Here is a 20,495-nt window from a genome sequence, read left to right on the forward strand (position 1 = left end):
AACACTGAACTACATGATCCTTGTGGTCCCTTCCAACTCTACAGTTCTATGATCTTAGATCTTTTACAACATCCTGCACCCTCCTCCTTTTACTGTCTATGTATCTTTACTATGTTTTCCAACACAGCATGGTGGGTCAGAGCTGCCTGCCTGTCCCTGGCATTGTTGTGGGTTGGCTGGACAGAGGTGGACATGGGGCTGTGGCAACGCAGTGGGTGGGAGTACCGGATTGGTTCCACCAGTGCTCCCAGCATCTCCAGCACTCTACTGGTTCGTCATATTGCCAAGACGAACAGAACTCAATAAAAAGCTTGTACATAGCAAAGGTTCGACTCCAGGTGACCAGACCTGATCCAATATAAATGGGATTACTTCTCTATTCCGCCCCCCACGCTTCGGGTGAACCAGATACCTTAAAATGATTAGCATTTATGGGCAGACTTGCTAACTAGAAGGTTTGTGTGTGGTCACCTTCACTTTTTAGTAAGATGATTTGCAAGGCTGGAGTTGCACCATGGGAACAAGCGTCATTGAAATTTGGTCTGTAGAAGATCTGGGTTTGAACTTAGGGCATCAAAAGCCTGGGTAGCAGAGAAGAACAAAAGGTGGTCCCGGGTTCAAAATCCCCAACTGAAATCTAGATTTGCCAAGTGTAGCCACATACCCCTCAGCCTATGTTCCTGATTGCTGAGATGGACATTGACCACAGTGGTGGCTGCCCAGTTATAGTGAAGGTGGGGCACTGTCCCAACAGTTTCAGTCTGCACTCAGTCAGCCCCCACCTGCCTGCTTTCTTACTTGCTACTGGTCGAGGGGTATTGGCACCAGGAGCGTAATGGCAAACTGAGAAGTGCAGGGCCCCTTCTTAATTGTCACAGCCTTGCCCCTTCTAAGATTATACAACTTCCTAATATTATACAGTACAGTAATTTTATAGTTGCACAGTAATAATAATAATGGATGCATTGCAACAATCAATGCAGATCTTTGTGTGTTGCCGTTCAGCTGCATACACTATTTTCATGGATGGTAGAAATAAAAGCCTTTTCTCCGAAACTATTCCTTGAGTGTCTGTTGACTCCCACTTCCCTTTCCCAGGTGCAATATTTTTCCCACCCGAGGGCAAAGCCTCATAAGGCTATAACATGACCCGGAAGCTGTACTCCGGCTCCCTCGGCCAATAAAGCGAGATGAGCGCCGCAACCCCAGAGTGGGTCACAACTGGACCTAATGGTCAGGGGTCCCTTTACCTTTACCTTTACCTTACCTTTCATTGGCTCTGACTCCAGTTACCCTTTGGGCTCCCTGCCTTCCACTCCACCTTCCAACACTGTCTGACCATGTGGTAAAGCTGTCAGATGTGGTTGGAATCTGTTGTGCACAGAGCTCTCTGTCCAGGGTGCCACTGAAGCCTTCAACCTTCTTTTGTACCGCTGGGGGCCATTACTTGGAACAGCACTGTTCTATCCCCGCCTCCTTCCTGCCGTGATTGGTTCTCACCTCCGCTGCCAACTGCCAACAGCTTCCCATGGAACTTCCTGGCGCCGTTCTCCTGATTGGATCTCGCAATGGTGTTTGGTTTCCTGGCGCCTGTTTTCAAGGGAAAATAGGGACTGGCTGACGTCATTCTCTACTCACCTGTACAGAAAAGCTGTGGTCAGTCTGCATCCTCTCTGCCTATTTATCCCCAAATGTCCCTGTGGGAATTACAGTGGTTCCTCGGGTTACATACGCTTCAGGTTACATACGCTTCAGGTTACAGACTCCACTAACCCAGAAATAGTACCTCGAGTTAAGAACTTTGCTTCAGGATGAGAACGAAAATTGTGTTCCAGTGGTACGGCAGCAGCGGGAGGCCCCATTAGGTAAAGTGGTGCTTCAGGTTAAGAACAGTTTCAGGTTAAGAACGGACCTCCGGAACGAATTAAGTACTTAACCCGAGATACCGCTTTACTCTCCATCGGTTTCATAGGAACATAGGAAGATGCCTTACACAGAATCAGACCAAATGGTCCATTTAGCTCCAGGTTTCAGGCAGGTGACATTCCCAGTCCTATAAGGATATGCCCTGGGATTCAACCTGTACCGTCTGTAAGCAAATCCCTTAAGACAGGGATGAAATAGCTCAGCGCCCTGGGCCAAATCTGGCCCTCCAAGCCTCTGTATCTGGCCCTCAGAATTCTCCTCAAGCCACCAACCACCCTTGCCTTCCTTCACACCTTTAGTACTTTTGCCTGCTTGGAATGTATCCTTGAACTCTTGCTCTCCTGGATAGAGGAGAGAGAGGGGTGTAGAAACTAGCCTACTTGGAAAAGGTAATTACTCCACCCACTTTTGCCTCTGGCCCTGCCCACCACCCAGGCAGTTACCCAGAAGGGAAGGTGACCATTGTGTTGATTCCCCCCCCCCCCCCAGATATAGCACATGGCAGGGACTGACAGGATGCTGACAAGGGTGCACTGGGGGAAGAGGGGCTGGAATCTGGCTCAGGAGAGCGGGGCAGTAATTCGTGGGGAAATGTACTAGCCAGGAAGCAAGAATCAAAGGCTGGGGAAGCTTCGGAGTGGGAGGAAGAGGTAAGTGAAGGGCTGGGTGCTTCTCCACCCTCCTCTGCATCACTGTCTCCCAGAACCAGGAACGGACTGAAGTGAGAAGAGCAGAGGCAGCTTCCACACAGGCATAGTCTCTGGCTAAGCACACATAGCTCATTGGGGGAAGGTACATAAACTGGTGGAGGGGGAGTGGTCCCCAGTTGCTGCAACTGCTCCATAGATCATAGACCTGGGAATGACTGCCTAGACTAGTGTGCATAGTTTTGCAGAGCTGTAGAAGCAACTCTGAGTGACAATAAAGAGTTAACGCTCGGCCGTGTGCATTCCTTAGCTTGGAAGCTCTCTGGACATAGGAAGCTGCTTTCTACTGAATCACACCACTGGGCCATCTAGATCTGTGTTGTCTACACCGTCTGGCAGCACCTCTCCAGAGCTTCAGGCAAGGGTCCCTCCCAGCCAAGCCTGCAGATGCTGGGGATTGAACCTGGGATCTTCTGGATAGGAGGAAGATGCTATACTACAGAGCTACAGCCCTGTAGGCAGGTTTTGCAACTATCCATGCAATCCATTAATTCATGTACTGGGCTTCCTGCCTTCAGCCCTACCAGTCCAAATGGGCTCCAGCAACCCCTCTTTGACTACAACTTGGCAAAGCTTCTGGCTTTGCTTAAATATTCCAAGTGTGAATTTGAGATTTGTCATCACATATGTGTGATGACCACTGGACTAAGATGCTGGTGGTCAAAGAAGAGGACCAAGTTAATATCCATACCCTCCTTATGAGCTTCTTGGAGGTGGCTTGCTAGCGGATGCTGGTCCAGATGGACCTTTGTTTTCACACTTTTATTATTTTACTCAACAGCCTCCTAATAATATCCCCCTGCCTCTCCATCCTATAAACCAGGTGTCAGCAACCTTTTTAGGCCATGGGCCTTGTGGTGGGCCGGACTATATTTTGAAAAAAAATATATGAACAAATTCCTATGCCTCACAAATAACCCAGAGATGCATTTTAAATAAAAGCACACATTCTACCCATGGAAAAACACACTGATTCCCGGACCATCCATGGGCCGGATTGAGAAGGCGATTGGATCCGGGCTGCTGCATCCGGCCCCCGGGCCTTAGGTTGCCTTCCCCTGCTATAAACCATTCTCTGTTCGAAAGCATTGCAGAGCCTTCACTCTGGAGCACTGAAGGGGAGGTTAAACTAGCAAACCTTATTGTCAACACAAATTGAAGGGCCTCAGAAATATAAATTCCAGCATGCTGTTATCAAAGCCACTGTTACATAACCAGGCAGACAAACAAAGCAACTGTTATAAGACAGGGAAGGCCGACCCACACTGGAAGAGTGGCAGATGCAACTGATGGACTACATGGAACTGGCCGAGATGACTGGCAGAATCCGAGACCTGGGAGAGGAGAGGGTTGAAGAAGACTGGAAGAAATTTAAGATTTATTTTAAAAAACATTACAATTTGGTTGAATGTTAAGAAAGGATGCTAGATCATAAATAATTGTGCACCACTAAATTAGATGAAATTAAGATGATAAGTAAGCTGAGGAAAAATTATAAACCTATTGGAGAATTAACAGACTATAGTTAAATGAATGTGACACAAGATTGTAAACAAGATGATAAATTGCGGGCAAGAATTGACAATGATGCAAGTGGGAGCGGGAGATGTGAGGGAGTCCTAAGAAGTTAAGAAAGTATGTTATGACATATGCTACACTGTTCTTTATCTTTGCATTTATGTTTAAAAACCTTAATAAAATATATATTAAAAAAAAGGAAGGCCGTAGCAGGCAGACAAATGAAAAATGAGTAAATTAAGAAGTGTTAACCTTCAAAAGGAGAAACATGGAATGTTAGAGCCTGATTGGATAAGAATGTAAAGTCTCACTCTCTGGTTTTTTTTGTATAGTCTATAAAAAGTGGGCACACCCTGACTGGGGTGTGCAGATTGCGAGCTTATTGCTCCGTACCTTTGTCCTGCATATGCATTTCAAATAATTCCTTTTGAATCCTGCAAGGTTGATTGCCACTTAGTGTGAATCTGTGCTCCGGGGGCCCAATAGCAGATATGGAACAGGTCCAACAAAATGACCCTGTGAATCTGGAGAGTGAGTATCAATAACACATAGAGCCTGAGCCTGGATAGCTCAGTTGGTTAGACCATGGTGTTGATAACACCAAGGTTGCAGGTTCGATCCCTGTATGGACCAGCTGCATGTTCTCGCATTGCAGGGGGTTGGACTAGATGATCCTCAGGGTCCCTTCCAACTCTACAGTTCTATGATTCTGTTCTAATTCTATAGACTAGGAAGGGATCCCCAAAGATCATCTAGCACAGTCCCCTGCATGGCATGCTCTTGTGCATGGGTTGGCAAGGTTTACCTCGACTGGGTTCGCTCCAGTGGAGATCCCTCTGTGGGCCGGATCAAACACGTGCAGCCGCGATTTTCAGTGTCTGCGTCTGAACAGATGTGATTTTCGGCACCGCTGAAACGAGTCCCCGCGCCACCCTGCACCAGTTTAGTGCAGCACGTGGGGACTCGCCAAGCGGGCGGCTCAGTTCAGGGGTGGCTCGCAGGCCGGTTAAACGGCCCCCGTGGGCCACATTTGGCCCATGGGCCTTAGGTTGCCTACCCCTGCTCTTGTGTATTACACTTTTTATTGTGATGTATTCAATATTTTTTAAAAATCAAACTCTTGTTATGGAAATTGCCAGGGGGGATGTGTTTTATGCTTCTTCACTCATTTCAGATCAGAATGCACCCAGTTCTTCCAGAGTGGCTAAATCCTGAAACCGTTTTTAGTAATTTTGTTGCTGTGTCCTTCTGCTTGGTTTGGCATTGTTTTATACATTTGCAGTTTCTTTTCTGAATATTGCTCATCGACTGTTAATTCCTCTCCCACAGCTGAGCCCTGGTTACTGAGCCCTGCTTCAGAGAGAATGAAAAGCGAAGAGGAAGACAAACCCACTGAAAGGGTGAGTTGGGAGAGTGCTCTATCCAGTTGCGTTTATAAATCATTGGCCATCTAAAGTAGGGTTGCCGTACATCCGGGATTCCAATGATGGCATCAGCGTCCAGGGCGTGTGTGTTGGGTAATCAGCAAAATGTCTGGGTTTTTGAAACTTTCCCAAAGCTCAACAACTTTTTGTGTCCGGATTTGTATTTCTTGAAATATGGCAACCCTATCTAGAGCAGAGAAGGGGGACATCTGCCAGACTCTTAATAATAATAATAATAATAATAATAATAATAATAATAATAATTTTATTATTTATGCCCTGTTGACATGATTTGGTTCTCCCAGCCACTCTGGGTAGCTTCCAACACATATAAAAAACCATAACAAAACATCAGACGTTAAAAACCTCCTGATACAAGGCTGCCTTTAGATGTTGTTGGACTCCATCAGCCCCAGTTGGTGTGGCAAGAGATTATGGGAGCTGGAGTACAGCAATATCTAAAAGGCCACACGGCACCCAGCCCTGATGAATATGAGGTACAACTGTTTTCCAGGATGGCAATGACATGTAAGCCTATAATAATGTTGCAAGCTTGAGGGGGTCAGTCTGGATAATTTCCATGGGGTCCCTTGCAGGCCTGTGATTCTATGTATCTAGTGAGGCTTAGAAATTGAGTTGCCATGTGTCAGGGACCGTGCTAAGTAGGGCTGCATGGAGGAGGAATGGTGGGAGTCTCCCCCTCCCCCTGATCCGGATCTTGAATGTTCCCAGGAGCAGGAGGACAGTATAAATTTGGAACAGTGGTTTGCAGATGGACATGGTTCAGAAGGCAGAAGCTGGGAAATGGGGAACAGCTAGGAGAAGAAACACTGGAAGAGAGAGGGTTAACAGATTCACTGTCTCTGGAAAGCATTCATCTGCTCAGCCCAAGGTAAAGAAGAGCTGATAAGGTGGCAGCACAGAAACCACAGTGGTTATGAGATCAGGTTACAAGACACAGTAGTGATGTGGATGACTAGGGATGAAGTGGGTGGAACCCTTAACTGGGAGCACCACCATGCTTAGGACAAGGATTCTTTGTTCTTTCGCTGTCATCATTAAAGTTTCTAACTGGTAAGAAGACTCATTTCCTTTGTTTTGCTTATCTACTGCCGGGGAGGGGGGCGTATTTCAAAAAGTGAAAATATTTATTTTTTTTGCAAAGTTGTGGAGCTTGCTTCGCACAATCTCAAAACAAAAAATGATGTTTTTGAGCTATTTTTAAGGAAATTCACCAAAAATTACATTTCCAACATGGGTTGCCATATGTCCGGATTTCCCCAGACTTTTCTGCATTTTTCCGCCTGGCCACTGTTACAGATGGCCAAATCCCAGCTATGTCTGGGAAATTCTGGACGTATGGCAACCCTAAATTCTAGCAAGATCGAATTTTCATTATCATCAAGACCTGCAAGGCGTGTTTTCATGCAAACGTGTCATGCATCAGGAGCTAACAAATATTTATGGCAGTTGGATCCCGTACGCTAAAATTCATGGTTTCTTCCACTCTTTTCCAATAGAAACTGACAAGTATCCTGGTGCTAGCTGCAATGACTGCTGGTTTTGGATCGTCTTTCCAATATGGCTACAACGTCTTTGTGATCAACTACGCAGCAGAGGTATGGTCTGTTATTATTTATTCAGAGCATTCGCACGCTATTCTTAATATATGTAGGGTTTGGTGTCAGCGTTGCTTGTGTAGGTTCTTTGCTGTTCGCTTGTGTTCCTTTGGTGGTGAGAGAGGTAGGGGTTGGCCTAGGGTGTGGTTGTTCATTTGTGGTTGACTGTGGTGGTCTTTGTTTTCATGTGTGAGTGGGGTGGATGGGTGTTTTGGATCAGGTTAGCCATATTGATTTGTATGCTGTTGGTGGATTTTTGTCATTGTCTTGTTGGGCTGTGTGTGTGATAAAGGGGAGCCATACTGGGGTGAAGGCGTCTTCTTCTATTTGTGCCAGTGTCAGATTCAGTTTTTAGGGGACGCAGGTGGCGCTGTGGGTTAAAGCCTCAGCGCCTAGGACTTGCTGATCGAAAGGTTGGCGGTTCGAATCCCTGCGGCGGGGTGCGCTCCCGCTGCTCGGTCCCAGCGCCTGCCAACCTAGCAGTTCGAAAGCACCTCCGGGTGCAAGTAGATAAATAGGGACCGCTTACCAGCGGGAAGGTAAACGGCGTTTCCGTGTGCGGCTCTGGCTCGCCAGAGCAGCAATGTCACGCTGGCCACGTGACCCGGAAGTGTCTCCGGACAGCGCTGGCCCCTGGCCTCTTGAGTGAGATGGGCGCACAACCCCAGAGTCTGTCAAGACTGGCCCGTACGGGCAGGGGTACCTTTACCTTTACCTTTACAGATTCAGTTTATTGGTTAGTTTTTCTAATAAGGCTGTTTCCCATACTACAGTGGTACCTCAGGTTACATACACTTCAGGTTACAGGCGCTTCAGGTTACAGACTCCGCTAACCCAGAAATAGTACCTTGAGTTAAGAACTTTGCTTCAGGATGAGAACAGAAATCGTGCTCTGGCAGCGTGGCGACAGCAGTAGGCCCCATTAGCTAAAGTGGTGCTTCAGGTTAAGAACAGTTTCAGGTTAAGAACGAACCTCTGGAACGAATTAAGTACTTAACCTGAAGTACCACTTTATTTGGTACCATTGGTCCATGCTTACTCCTGACAGGTCTCCAGTATCTAGTTATGATGTTTCTATTCTTTAGTCAACAGGACTCCCAGAGAGGCTTACGGGCAGTTGATTAGAACAAAACAATCCCTGCTTGCAGGCTTACAATATAAATTCACAACATGCAAGGAAAAAGGACAGGGAGGGAAGGGCACAGGGAAATAAAATTCAGGCACCAATTCTTCAATGGGAGTTCATCTAATGACCAGCGGGAACAGCAGTGGTGTAGCATGGGCTGCCAGTGTCCGGGGCCATATGGGAAAGGGAGGGAGGGAAATGGCATGCACATTCAACTGCCTAATGGCATGGCTGTCAACCGTCCCTTATTTGGCGGGAAAGTCCCTTATCCCAGTGCTGTGTCCCGCTGCTGTCCCTTATTGATGATGTCCCTTAAATTTCCCAGGTTTCAAAGGAAGCAGCTCCTCTCCCTCCCTCCCTGCGGCCAGGGAGGAGGGAGGCTCCAACTGTGTTGCTTGGCTGCGTTGCTCACCCAATAAGGAGTCTAAGAACGACTGGGGGGTGGAGCTTTCATGCCTTGTGCCAATCAAATCGGCCGCGTTGCCTGGGAACTCGCCTTTGCTCAGCGCTTCCCAGCGGAGAGATGATGGTGGTTTTCCTTGCTGCATCCCCTTTGCCGGGTTGCTGTGCTGTGGGAACCACCGCTTGAGGCTTCGTTTGGCTGCTGGCTGGGCTTTCTCCCTTTGGCTTGGAGGGGCTCAGAAGTTGAACATACCTGTGCTTGGAAAATCCCTTATTTGGGCTGCTGATCCCTTATTTTCGAGTCTGCCGGTCCCTTATTTTCAAATCTGTAAGTTGACAGCTATGCCTAATGTCTGCATCAATCAGGAGATTGCAGTCACTGAGATAAGAAAAGAAGAATCGTTTCTCTGGGGAGGTCACTTCCTGGTTTGCATGGAGAAGCGACAGAAGCACACAGCTGTATTAAGGCAGCACCAGGTGTTAAAATTTTGCGACCCTAACAATTTTGCGCCCAGGGCAACCACCCCTGTGCTCCACTACGCTGTGGCACAGTTCAGGGGCAGGAGGATGGAGCTGAGCTTTGGGGCAAAGCTGATGGAGCGAGCTCAGCTTCCCATCTTTCCCACTGGTGGAATGGCTGAGGGAGAGGAGGCACAACAGCCTTGCAGTGTGGGCAACTCCTTGCAGGGGGTCAGTGCAAATGTTCTACCTTTTTCTATTTAGCACAGACATTTCTGGTATTTGTTCTGTCATTTGCAGAAGATGGGGGAGGGGGGAATGGGACCTTGGACCACTTGCACACAATAGGTTTAATAAGAAGCAGAGAGACAGAAGGTTCAGGTGAGTAACACAGTCCATCGATACGCTAATCCACACCTAGACATGTTTTCTCCCTTCATGGTGGAAAGATCCGCACTATATATTTAAAGGTAAAGGTAAAGGGACCCCTGACCATTAGGTCCAGTCGTCACCGACTCTGGGGTTGCGGCACTCATCTTGCTTTATTGGCCGAGGGAGCCAGCGTACAGCTTCCGGGTCATGTGGCCAGCATGACTAAGCCACTTCTGGCGAACCAGAGCAGCGCATGGAAACGCCGTTTACCTTCCTGCTGGAGCGGTACCTATTTATCTACTTGCAGTTTGACGTGCTTTCGAACTGCTAGGTGGGCAGGAGCAGGGACCGAGCAACGGGAGCTCACCCCGTTGCGGGGATTCGAACCACCGATCTTCTGATCGGCAAGTCCTAGGCTCTGTAAACTATATATTTACTGCACATTTAAAGGACATGACTTCCCCCAAAGAATCCTGGGAACTGTTGTTCTCCCCTTTTGCAGAGCTACAGTTTCCAGAACCCTTAACCAACTACAGTGGTACCTTGGTTAAGTACTTAATTTGTTCCGGAGGTCCGTTCTTAACTTAAAACTGTTCTTAACCTGAAGCACCACTTTAGCTAATGGGGCCTCCTGCTGCTGCCGTGCCACCGGAGCACGATTTCTGTTCTCATCCTGAAGCAAATTTCTTAACCCAGGGTACTATTTCTGGGTTAGCGGAGTCTGTAACCTGAAGCATATGTAACCCGAGGTGAAGGTAAAGGGACCTCTGACTATTAGGTCCAGTCGCGGACGACTCTGGGGTTGCGGCGCTCATCTCGCTTTATTGGCCGAGGGAGCCGGCGTACAGCTTCTGGGTCATGTGGCCAGCATGACAAAGCTGCTTCTGGCGAACCAGAGCAGCGCATGGAAACGCCGTTTACCTTCCCGCCGGAGCGGTTCCTATTTATCTACTTGCACTTTGACGTGCTTTCGAACTGCTAGGTGGGTACCACTGTACAGTCCCAAGGATGCTTTGGGGAAAGCCATGTGCTTCAAACGGGGGTTGAGAGAGTGTCACACAAGGATGTTGAACAAGAACCACAAACACGGTAGTCAAGGCTGCCTTGCCCCTCCTGGTCAGATCTGCCTGGCCCCCAAACCATGGTTTACTGTGGCTTAATGTGCAGGAAGAAGACCCTGATGCTGACCGTTGCACGCTCTTCTCTCCTAGTTCATTAAAAGCTTTTACAACGAGACCTACCGATGGAGGAATCACATCAGCATAGACCACAGCTTGCTCCTGTTCCAGTGGGGTCTGACAGTTTCATTCTTCCCAGTCGGAGGCATGGTTGGGTCTCTTTTGGTGGCTCCTCTGGCAGATAATTGTGGCAGGTACAGTGATAACTCTGGAGATGGAGGTTAATTGGGAGAGAAAAGGAAGGCGTGAAGTAGGGCAGATACCCCACCATGAGAATCTGTGCAGTAACTGGCAGTCTTGCAAAAACTGAAGTGTACAAGCAACACACATAGTCTTGTTAGTCTCTCTATTTTGCTTTCTTTCTTGCCACCTGGAGATTCAAACTTTCCCTCTACTGCCTGGAGGGGGGCGGACGAACCTGGAGATCTGGCAATCCTAGTGAATGACCTTCTTATCCCAGGGTCTATGAAAGCACTATGGGGAGGGCATTGGAGGGGAAAGGTTGTGTGGCTTCTCCTGATCCATTCTTTTACAGGAAAAGAATCTACATCAAAGCATAGGAAGCTGTCTTATGCTCAATGAGGCCATTGGCCTATCTAGTATTGCCAACACTGACTGGCAGCAGCTCTGCAGGCTTTCAAACAGGGGAGATTCCTCACCCTACCTGGAGACGCCAGGGATTGAACCTGGGATCTTCTGCTTGCAAAGCAGGCGCTCATACTGCTGAGCTATTATCTCTCCTTTAAGACAAATGGTCCACCTAGCTCAGTATTGTCTACACTGACTGGCAGCAGCTCCCCAGCTCAGTGTGGTTTACGCCAGTGTTCTTTGACCTTGGCTCCCCCAAAATCGTTGGACTACAACTCCCATCATTCCCAAACCAGTTTAATCAATGGTCAGCGATGGTGGGTGCAGCAGTTCAGCAACACCTAAAGTCAAAGAATACTGACCCACACTGACTGGCAGCAGCTCTCCGAGGGAATCAGAACAGGGGTGTTCTTAGTCCTATGTGGAGATGCTAGGGAGATAAGCTGCTTGGCCTTTCCAACAATTAACGAAACCAGGACAACGTACCAGTAATTAAATTGTAGCAGCAGCAAGAGTAGCATAGCAGTTGCAATTTCCTCTGCCTGATACTTTCCCATCTGCTTTTATACATCCATCAGTATCCACCCTGCCCTTTTCCCCTTTGCCTTTTCAGAAAACGTACTTTGCAGGTGAATAATATTTTGGCCATAATCTCTGCTGTCCTCATGGGCTGCTCCAGAGCAGTGCACTCCTTTGAGTTCATCATCTTTTCACGTTTGGTTATTGGAATATGTGCAGGTGAGTCGGAGACAGGAGGTGTTGTTTAAATATATATGCTGGTGATGCACTTCCTTTGACCTGGGCCTCTCCAGACATCCTGTATATTGTGCATTCACAATTATTGTGATCGTGATTGTATTGGGGTGGTATTGGCTGGTTTACTGTTTTGTGTCTGCAAATGTTTTGGGGGTGGCTGCTTTGCTTCCTACAGACAGCTGTATAGTGGTCCTTGGTCATAGGGGCGGGAAAAGAATCATACATGGAAAGGGCCCCCAGGGGGTCATCTAGTCCAACCCCTGCAAGGCAGGAATCTCAGCTAAAGCATCCGTAACAGATGAGCATTCAACCTCTGCTTTCAAAACCTCCAAGGAGAGCCCACAACTTCCCAAGGTTTTCCCAGCTAAGTTATACTCATAGGAGACCCACTGAAATTAATAAATTTCAGTGAGCCGTGTCCATTCACTTCAACGGGTTGTTGGTCCAAGACTAGTCCTACTCAGAGTAGACCCATTGAAGATAATGGGCATGGCTCACTTACTGTAGGTTTATTAGTACCTATCAGATCATATTACCCCATATATGCCCACTTGATCACTTTGATCTGCAGAACTGGCACAGTTGCAGGTTTGATTCTGCGTTTGCCAAGAAATTGTTTTTTTACCTACACTTTGGAACTCACTGCCTATTGATGTCAAGCAGACACTTTTTGGCATGTGTGTTTCAATGTGACTTTTAGCTTATCGATGATTTAAATCCTTTTCCCTTTTTTTGAAGGTTATAAATAATTTCATTGTTCTATTCTTTTTGTAAACTGCTGCTATAAGGCTGCTTTAAGGTTGGTTTTTGTTTTTTAAAAAAGTATTATATACTTTTTGTGAAATAATTAAATAATTTCCAACAGGTCTACTTTGAGCTACACTAAGTGTCTTTTAACCTTTTTGTACACAGTTTGTATTGTATGTTTTTATGTATTTTCAGTGCTTTTCTTCTGGGTGGACGAAGGGTTACGCTTACTCCTAAACATTTTGTGAATCTAAGTTTGGCCTCATTGAGGGGCAGTATTTCAATATGAGTAGGAAAATGAGAGCACCCCTAAATATTTTTAAAGAAAAAAAGCACTCTGTCTTTTTGTTATAAATGCCCTAAATATTTTCAGAAATGGAAAAAAGAAATCAACACCTGCTTGGCAACAGTCCAATGAGTCTTGTTATAGATCTGGGGGCACGGGTGGGAGAGGGAATCCTCCTAAGCCCTAGGAATGAAGGAAATCTTCCGATTTAGATTAATTGGGATATGGACTAAGACACCAACTGCAGAGCTGGGCCAGACAAGGAAATTCTGGGCTGGTTTATGCAAATCAATCTTGATAGCTACAGCTATCAAGAGTACAACAGAGACCATTAACAAGACAATGGAACTCCCCTGTTGCCCCCAGGTGTGAACAGAGACTGGGGATTTGGAAAGTTGCCAGGGTAACTGCTCTGGGGGAGGGCAAGGGGTTTTCTGGGAGGAAGAAGGGACAAAAAAACGCTGAGATCTACAGAGCCTACGACCTGCCGATCAGAAGGTCGGCGGTTTGAATCCCCGCAATGGGGTGAGCTCCCGTTGATTGGTCCCAGCTCCTGCCAACCGAGCAGTTCAAAAGCATGTCAAAGTGGAAGTAGATAAATAGGTACCACTCCAGCGGGAAGGTAAACGACATTTCAGTGCGCAGCTCTGGTTCACCAGAAGCGGCTTAGTCATGCTGGCCACATGACCCGGAAGCTGTACGCCAGCTCCTCGGCCAATAAAGCGAGATGAGCACCGCAACCCCAGAGTCAGCCACGACTGGACCTCGTGGTCAGGGGTCCCATTACCTTTACCTGTCTTGGAGAGGGAGGTGAAATGTTCCCTGTGGGCCATGTTGTAAAATCCAGACTTCCTCCATGCAGACGGAAGGTGTAAATAGGTGAATGAACCATATTTCTTGAAGCACAACCGTCTTCGCCACGTTCTCCAAAGGGACACAGACCCTGGATGTGTGCCTGGGACCCGATGGACTCTTGCCACCGCTTGGCAGAGGGAGGGGCAGGCACCCAGCTTTTGTAACAGTCTGCTCTGAGTAGGACTTTGCTTTGCCTGCCAACCCAGGAATATGTTCAGATGCTTCTGTGCGTAGCCTATGCACATTCATTTGTCTTTTTTTTTTTTTACCTTGTCAACAGGGATCTCCTTCAGCGTGGTTCCCATGTACCTCACAGAGATTGCCCCCGAAAACCTGCGAGGAGCCATAGCCATCACTGGCCATTTCTTTATCATATTTGGTAGCCTGATGGCTCGCATATTTGGCCTTGACAAACTCCTAGGGACCCAAGAAGGTAAGTCTGAGAGATGCCCCTTTTGGCCTCTTGACACCTGGGCACCTGGGCATTCTTTTGTGGTGGTTAATGCTTAAGTTCCTGAATCCAGGTCACACGCTCACCCTATTCATACACAAATACGCCCTTAAGACAGGATTTGTAAGCAAAAGACAACGGGAAGGCTTTCCCCATTTGCCTCCCTGACTGCAGAGGAATATTTAAGGTCATTGGGGGAGTCAAAATGGCTTCATGATTGCTCTCTTGTACTATTTCAGACACATGGTTCATATATTTAGATATGTGTGCATTTATGAATATTTACTCTATATTTGAGACCTTAAAATTCTTATAACAATGGTCTTCAGGTTTATGCCTTGCTCCTATAATGTTTGGTTTATATTGTCTGGTTATTCCTATCCAGTCATTGTTTGCTTTTTTTTGTTATTGTTTATAACGAAAACACCATAAAAATGATTTTTTAAAAAAAGAAATTCACACTGAGGTGGCGGAGCTGGGCGGGGGCCAACACACACCTTGGCGGGGGCCAGATACTGTCTCTGGTCTATGGATTAGCCACCTAGTTGTGCTATCACATTTCATGTCTCTTACCATCTGTGTGCAGGTTGGCCATTCCTGCTGAGCCTCAGTGGGGTTCCGGCATTATTTCAGCTCATCTTCCTGCCCTTCTTCCCCGAAAGTCCTCGGTACCTCCTGATTCAGAGGCATGACGAAAAAGCAGCCAGAGAAGGTAGAAACTGAATGGAAAAACATGTGGATGTGGTTATTATCATCAGTCTTTGTTCCCCAAACCTTTAAGCCCAGGGTTGTATGCCGCGAATTAGAGTAGACCCACCAAAGTGAGTGAGCACCAAAAGCGCTGCTGTTTTCACTTTCTGTGCAAGGCAGCCTAATAAGAGCCTCCTGGATCAGGCCAATGACCCATCTAGTTCACCATCCTGTTCTCACAGTGGCCAATGAGAAGGAACAAGCAGAAGATATAGAAGCATGATGAGTCGCACCAACAGGGTAAAGAACAGCTTCTATCCGTGGGCTGTTAGGCTGCTGAATGAAAAGATAACAACAGGGCAACTGACTTTCTGGTTTGGTGTGTGTGTCAGTAAACGAGGGGTATTAAGACCAAGAGAGCTGAGTGGGGGGGGGGGTGTGCTCGTGTAATCTCACTGTATACAAGTTGTACAAGTGACAATAAAGTATTTCAATTTCATTTTTAAATTTTTTTTAATTAAAATAATTCAACATTAATACACACATATTGCAAATATACAAGCATACAAGCATACATTTCATACAATTGTTAAAAATGTTCAAACGTACCTACACTCAATCCCACAGATAATTCCTTTTCCTATCACCATCCACCACCCCTCATCCCACCTTTGTGTTAGACTTCCAATCTACTCAACTGCAATTTCTTTCCACTTCTATTACTTTCTTTCACACACCTTTAACCTAGTTTCATGCTCCTTTTTCTATTGTACATTGTTATCCATCTTATTTTTTATTGTATTTTTAATTGTATTTATTGTATTGTATTATTTTTAAATTTTTCTATTGTACATTGTTATCCATCTTTTTTTGGGACGCGGGTGGCGCTGTGGGTAAAACCTCAGTGCCTAGGACTTGCTGATCGTAAGGTCCGCGGTTCGAATCCCCGTGGCGGGGTGAGCTCCTGTCGTTCGGTCCCAGCTCCTGCCCACCTAGCAGTTCGAAAGCACCCCTAAGTGCAAGTAGATAAATAGGTACCGCTTTATAGCGGGAAGGTAAACGGCGTTTCCGTGTGCGGTGCTGGTGCTGGCTCGCCAGCTGCAGCTTCGTCACGCTGGCCACGTGACCCGGAAGTGTCTTCGGACGGCACCGGTTACCAGCCTCTTGAGCGAGATGAGCGCGCAACCCTAGAGTCGGTCACGACTGGCCCGTACGGGCAGGGGTACCTTTTTTTATCCATCTTATTTAGTATTTCAGTATTTAAAACAGAACTTGTTTATTCTAATAGGAGTTCTGATTTTTCAATATGGTCTCAAAAGAGAAGAGAGACAGGGACTGGAAGGTGTTGATACTTGCAAAACCATATCAATTTCAATTCAGGACCTGAGCAGGAGCCCTCTCCCCTCCTGTGGTTTCCAGCAACTGAGATTCAGAAGCATTCCTGCCTCCAACCATGGAGGCAGAACACAACCATCAAAACTAGCAGCGGTTGATACTGTTGGGTATTTGCAGTATGGTAGCGCTGCAGAGAGCTTGCTGGGGAGACCATGCATTAAAAAGGGACTCAAAAATAACTTAAACAAGGTTTTAATAAGAAAAACAAAAACTCCATTTACACTAAATACATTAACAACAAACCAGACCCAACCACCAACCCATCCCCCAGGGTAATGGGAGAGCTGGGTGCTGCTCCTTATATACTACACCCAATTGCGACAGCTTAATCAATACAACTCAGCAGCACCTGCTATGTTTCACAGCTGTAAAGGCTCTGGCCCCTTAAAGACATACACATCGGGTGGAACAATGATGAACCTTTACATTTAAAGAAACCATTCAACAGATACTATAGCCTTCCTCTCCATGATTTTGCCCAATCCTCTTTTTTTTTTTTTTTTTTTTTAAGAAAAAAAAGGCATTTAATAGATTTTCCTGCTTTTATAATTTAAATAACTTAAAGACGGAAAAGAAGAAAAATCTGACAAGGGCGAGACAGACTTGGACTGCAGCCTCAACGTGAAGGTGGGAGAGGAAGAGAGAGGAGAAATGGAGAATGTACTTGTGGAACCCCAACGCCCACCACACCCACCCACCCTGTGTGCCAGACCCCACCCCGTCCCCGCTGGCCCCTAAAGCCGCCGGAGAGCTCGCTTCTTGTCAGTCTTCTTCTTGGAGGCCAGTTTCTTGTCCCTGTCGCCTGCATGTTTCTTAGCCATGGGGCCTTCCCCAGAGGCACCGGCCGAAGAAGAGCAAGGCTCGGCAGGGTCCTTGGTGCGCAGGCCGGACGAAGGCTGGGCATGGATCTCCGTCAGGAGGCGGGCCCGGGAGGCATATTCCTCATAGTTCTCCAGCAGGAGGCGCCCTGCTTCCTCGTTCAGGGCCGATTCTGGATTGGGATGGATCAGCAAACACTTGATGGTCAGCAGGACATGTCGGATGCCCAGTTCCGCTTTCCAGTCCTTCTTGAGGACGTTGACGCAGATCTCGCCATTGGCTCCCACGTTGGGGTGGAATATTTTGGTCAGGAAGTAGCCTTTGGGTGGGCTAGCTGGAAAGTCTTTGCCGAGGATGAGCTTCATGCGGAAGAGGCCACCGGAATATGGGGTACCCTCAGGTCCTTCAATGGTAACTTGCACATCTGTGATGTCCTCCTCATTAGGGAATACTTTGATGCCTTCGGGTGGGTCTGAGGTCAGAGTGGAGACTTCCCTGTAGACCAGCCGAATCACGTGGGGAGGCAAATTTTCTACATTGGAATTCATTGTGTAGGGTCTGCACAGAGGATTGTAGAACAGCACAACCTTTAGAGGGCTCACATACGCACCTTAGTCTACACCTAAAATATCGTGCGCCTACTCCTAACCTGGGTCCGGAGCCCCCTACCCCTATTGAAAAAACGCTAGATACTAGGGTTTAAGAAGTTCCACCTTTCCCATGCATTTACGGGGGGGAAACCAGATGTTCCCCCCACCCTCCTCCTTCTCCACGCTGTTACCAACTCGCTTATGCCACCCTCACTTTAATCGCCCAATCCTCTTTTAAAGCCATTCAAGTTGGTGGCCGTCGCTGTCTCCTGCAGGAGAGAGTTTGGTAGTGCACTTAAGTCATTTCTTTTGTCTGTTCTGAATCTTTCAACATTCAGCTTCCTAGGATGTTGGTGAATTCTAGAGAGAGAGGGAGGAAGAAGCTTCCCTTCATCCACTTTCTCCATGCCACACGTAGTTGTAGCACAAGAAAATTTGCAGGGTGCCTTCCGAACTCCTGCTACTTTGCAAGAGGGATTCCTGTGCATCCTTGAACAGTTTTGCACATTGAAAGTGATTTTAAAATGCTATTTTGCCCTAGGACAACAAACCTATTTCTTCTTCTTCTTTTTTAAAAAATTGACTTTTGGTAGTTTGGAAAGTGATGGAGGAAAGTATGGAATGAATGAACGGTTAAAGGGAAAATGTAAAAACAACCCAAAAGCAAACCAGAGAATGCTCCTTGTCATATAGTAAAGGTAAAGGGACCCCTGAACCTTAGGTCCAGTCGGGACCGACTCTGGGGTTGCAGCGCTCATCTCGCTTTATTGGCCGAGGGAGCCGGCGTACAGCTTCCGGGTCATGTGGCCAGCATGACTAAGCCGCTTCTGGTGAACCAGAGCAGCACACGGAAACACTGTTTCCCTTCCCACCAGAGCGGTACCTATTTATCTACTTGCACTTTGACGTGCTTTTGAACTGCTCAATTGGCAGGAGCAGGGACCGAGCAACGGGAGCTCACCCCGTTGAGGGGATTCAAACCGCCAGCCTTCTGATTGGCAAATCCTAGGCTCTGTGGTTTAACCCACAGCGTCACCCGCGTACCCCTTATCATATAACCACCCCGTAAAGATATCTGAAAGAATGTTAAATATAGATTGATTGTATGCTGTAGTCTTTTTTTTTTAAATTTTATTTAAGAAAAAGTACACATACCACATAGAAAATACATATACCAAAACGAAAATACACTTACCAAGACACACTTACCAAAAAAAAAATTAAAAATAAAAGAATAACAAAGAAGAAAAAAGGAAAAAGACAAACTCAAAAACTTACAGATAATAGACTTCCATCCAACTCGACTTAGGAGTATATAATCTTTTACAATTTCAGCAGTTGTACTATCAATAACTCTAAACGTCGCAGGTATTAGTTATCGTCTGCTGTTAAGTTGTTAATTCCCAAATTAATCTCGGTATAACTTAAAAATTTAGTCCATTCATTTTTTAATTTCACAGTATTATGATGCCTAATTCTTTGTGTTAATCTCGCTAACTCTATGTATTGAAATAGCCTCACTTGCCAATCTCCAATCGTAGGCATATCGGGGGATTTCCATCTTTGCGCTATTAAAATCCTCGCCACAGCTGTGGCATATTGAAAGAAAGTTTGGTCTGTATTTTTTATTTCCTCCTCGATCATACCTAAAAGGAACATCTCGGGTGCTTTGGGAAAGTTATACTTCAAGATTTTCTTCAACTCCTCGTAAATTTGTCCCCAAAATCCCTTCACCCCATCACAAGTCCACCAAATATGGAAGAAGGTCCCTACCTTATCTTTGCACCTCCAGCAAATGTTGTCTACTATTCTATACATCTTCCCCAGTTTTACCGGGGTCAGGTACCAACGGTACATCATTTTCTCTAAATTTTCGCGGAGTGCTGCACATGCTGTAAACTTCATACCTTTCTTCCAAAGTATCTGCCATCTATTGTATTCTACATTATGCCCAAGATCTCTAGCCCATTTAACCATCACTCCCTTCACCACTTCCTCCCTAGTGTCCCATTCCAGTAATTGTTTATACATTTTGGAAAGGAGTTTATTATTGCTTTCTATAATTTCCACTTGAAATCTCGACTTTTTTTCACTCATCCCCTGTTTCTTATGTTCACCCCACAATGCGTTAATTTGGTGAAGATGTAACCACTCCTTGACCTTGCCTTTCAACTCATCATATGACCTCAACTTCCAACCTTCTTCTGTTTTGACTAAAAGGTCCTCATATGTCCACCTTTCACCTGTCATATTTAATTTTTTTATTTTAATAATATCAACTGGGGAGAGCCACCATGGGGTACCTCTTTCAATCAGCTTTTTATTCCTGTTCCAGACTTCAAGTAGTGAGCCTCTAATTATATGGTTGGAAAAGCCTCCGTGGATTCTACCTTTCTCCTGCCACAGGTAGGCATGCCAACCAAACCTAATATTAAAGCCCTCTAGATCCAGTAAATCCGTGTTCCTTAGGGTGGCCCAGTCCTTTATCCAACATAGGCAAGCTGCCTCATAATAGAGCCTTATATTCGGGACTGCAAAGCCACCTCTCTCTCTTGAGTCTGTAAGATGTTTAAACTTGACTCTGGCT

General features: G+C 46.4%; 2 protein-coding genes across 5 annotated transcripts in view; one reads left to right on the forward strand and one right to left on the reverse strand.

Moving 5' to 3' along the window:
• The window catches only part of LOC310850765 (solute carrier family 2, facilitated glucose transporter member 5-like), a 35,407-nt gene that overhangs the window by 1,348 nt on the left and 13,564 nt on the right, over positions 1-20,495 (forward strand). Inside the window, exons 1-8 of one of the 4 annotated variants that reach the window (XM_083752682.1) lie at positions 1,531-1,656; positions 4,593-4,682; positions 5,481-5,551; positions 7,096-7,194; positions 10,765-10,925; positions 11,933-12,057; positions 14,244-14,396; positions 15,001-15,126. In XM_083752682.1, the coding sequence (XP_083608808.1) occupies positions 4,643-4,682; positions 5,481-5,551; positions 7,096-7,194; positions 10,765-10,925; positions 11,933-12,057; positions 14,244-14,396; positions 15,001-15,126 (775 nt within the window). In that variant the 5' untranslated portion in view covers positions 1,531-1,656; positions 4,593-4,642. Of the gene's footprint in view, positions 1-1,508; positions 1,657-4,592; positions 4,683-5,480; positions 5,552-7,095; positions 7,195-10,764; positions 10,926-11,932; positions 12,058-14,243; positions 14,397-15,000; positions 15,127-20,495 lie in introns of those variants that run through there. The other 3 variants (XM_083752679.1, XM_083752680.1, XM_083752681.1) reach the window with 3 other exon arrangements.
• LOC310850861 (ubiquitin-conjugating enzyme E2 S) lies at positions 17,028-18,122 on the reverse strand. The gene has a single exon (XM_083752877.1). It carries the CDS (start codon positions 17,864-17,866, stop codon positions 17,234-17,236), a length of 633 nt encoding a protein of 210 aa, XP_083609003.1. The 5' UTR covers positions 17,867-18,122; the 3' UTR covers positions 17,028-17,233.

The sequence above is a fragment of the Podarcis gaigeae genome (genome assembly GCF_964106915.1).
Source record: "Podarcis gaigeae genome assembly, chromosome: 8".
Taxonomy (NCBI): domain Eukaryota; kingdom Metazoa; phylum Chordata; class Lepidosauria; order Squamata; family Lacertidae; genus Podarcis; species Podarcis gaigeae.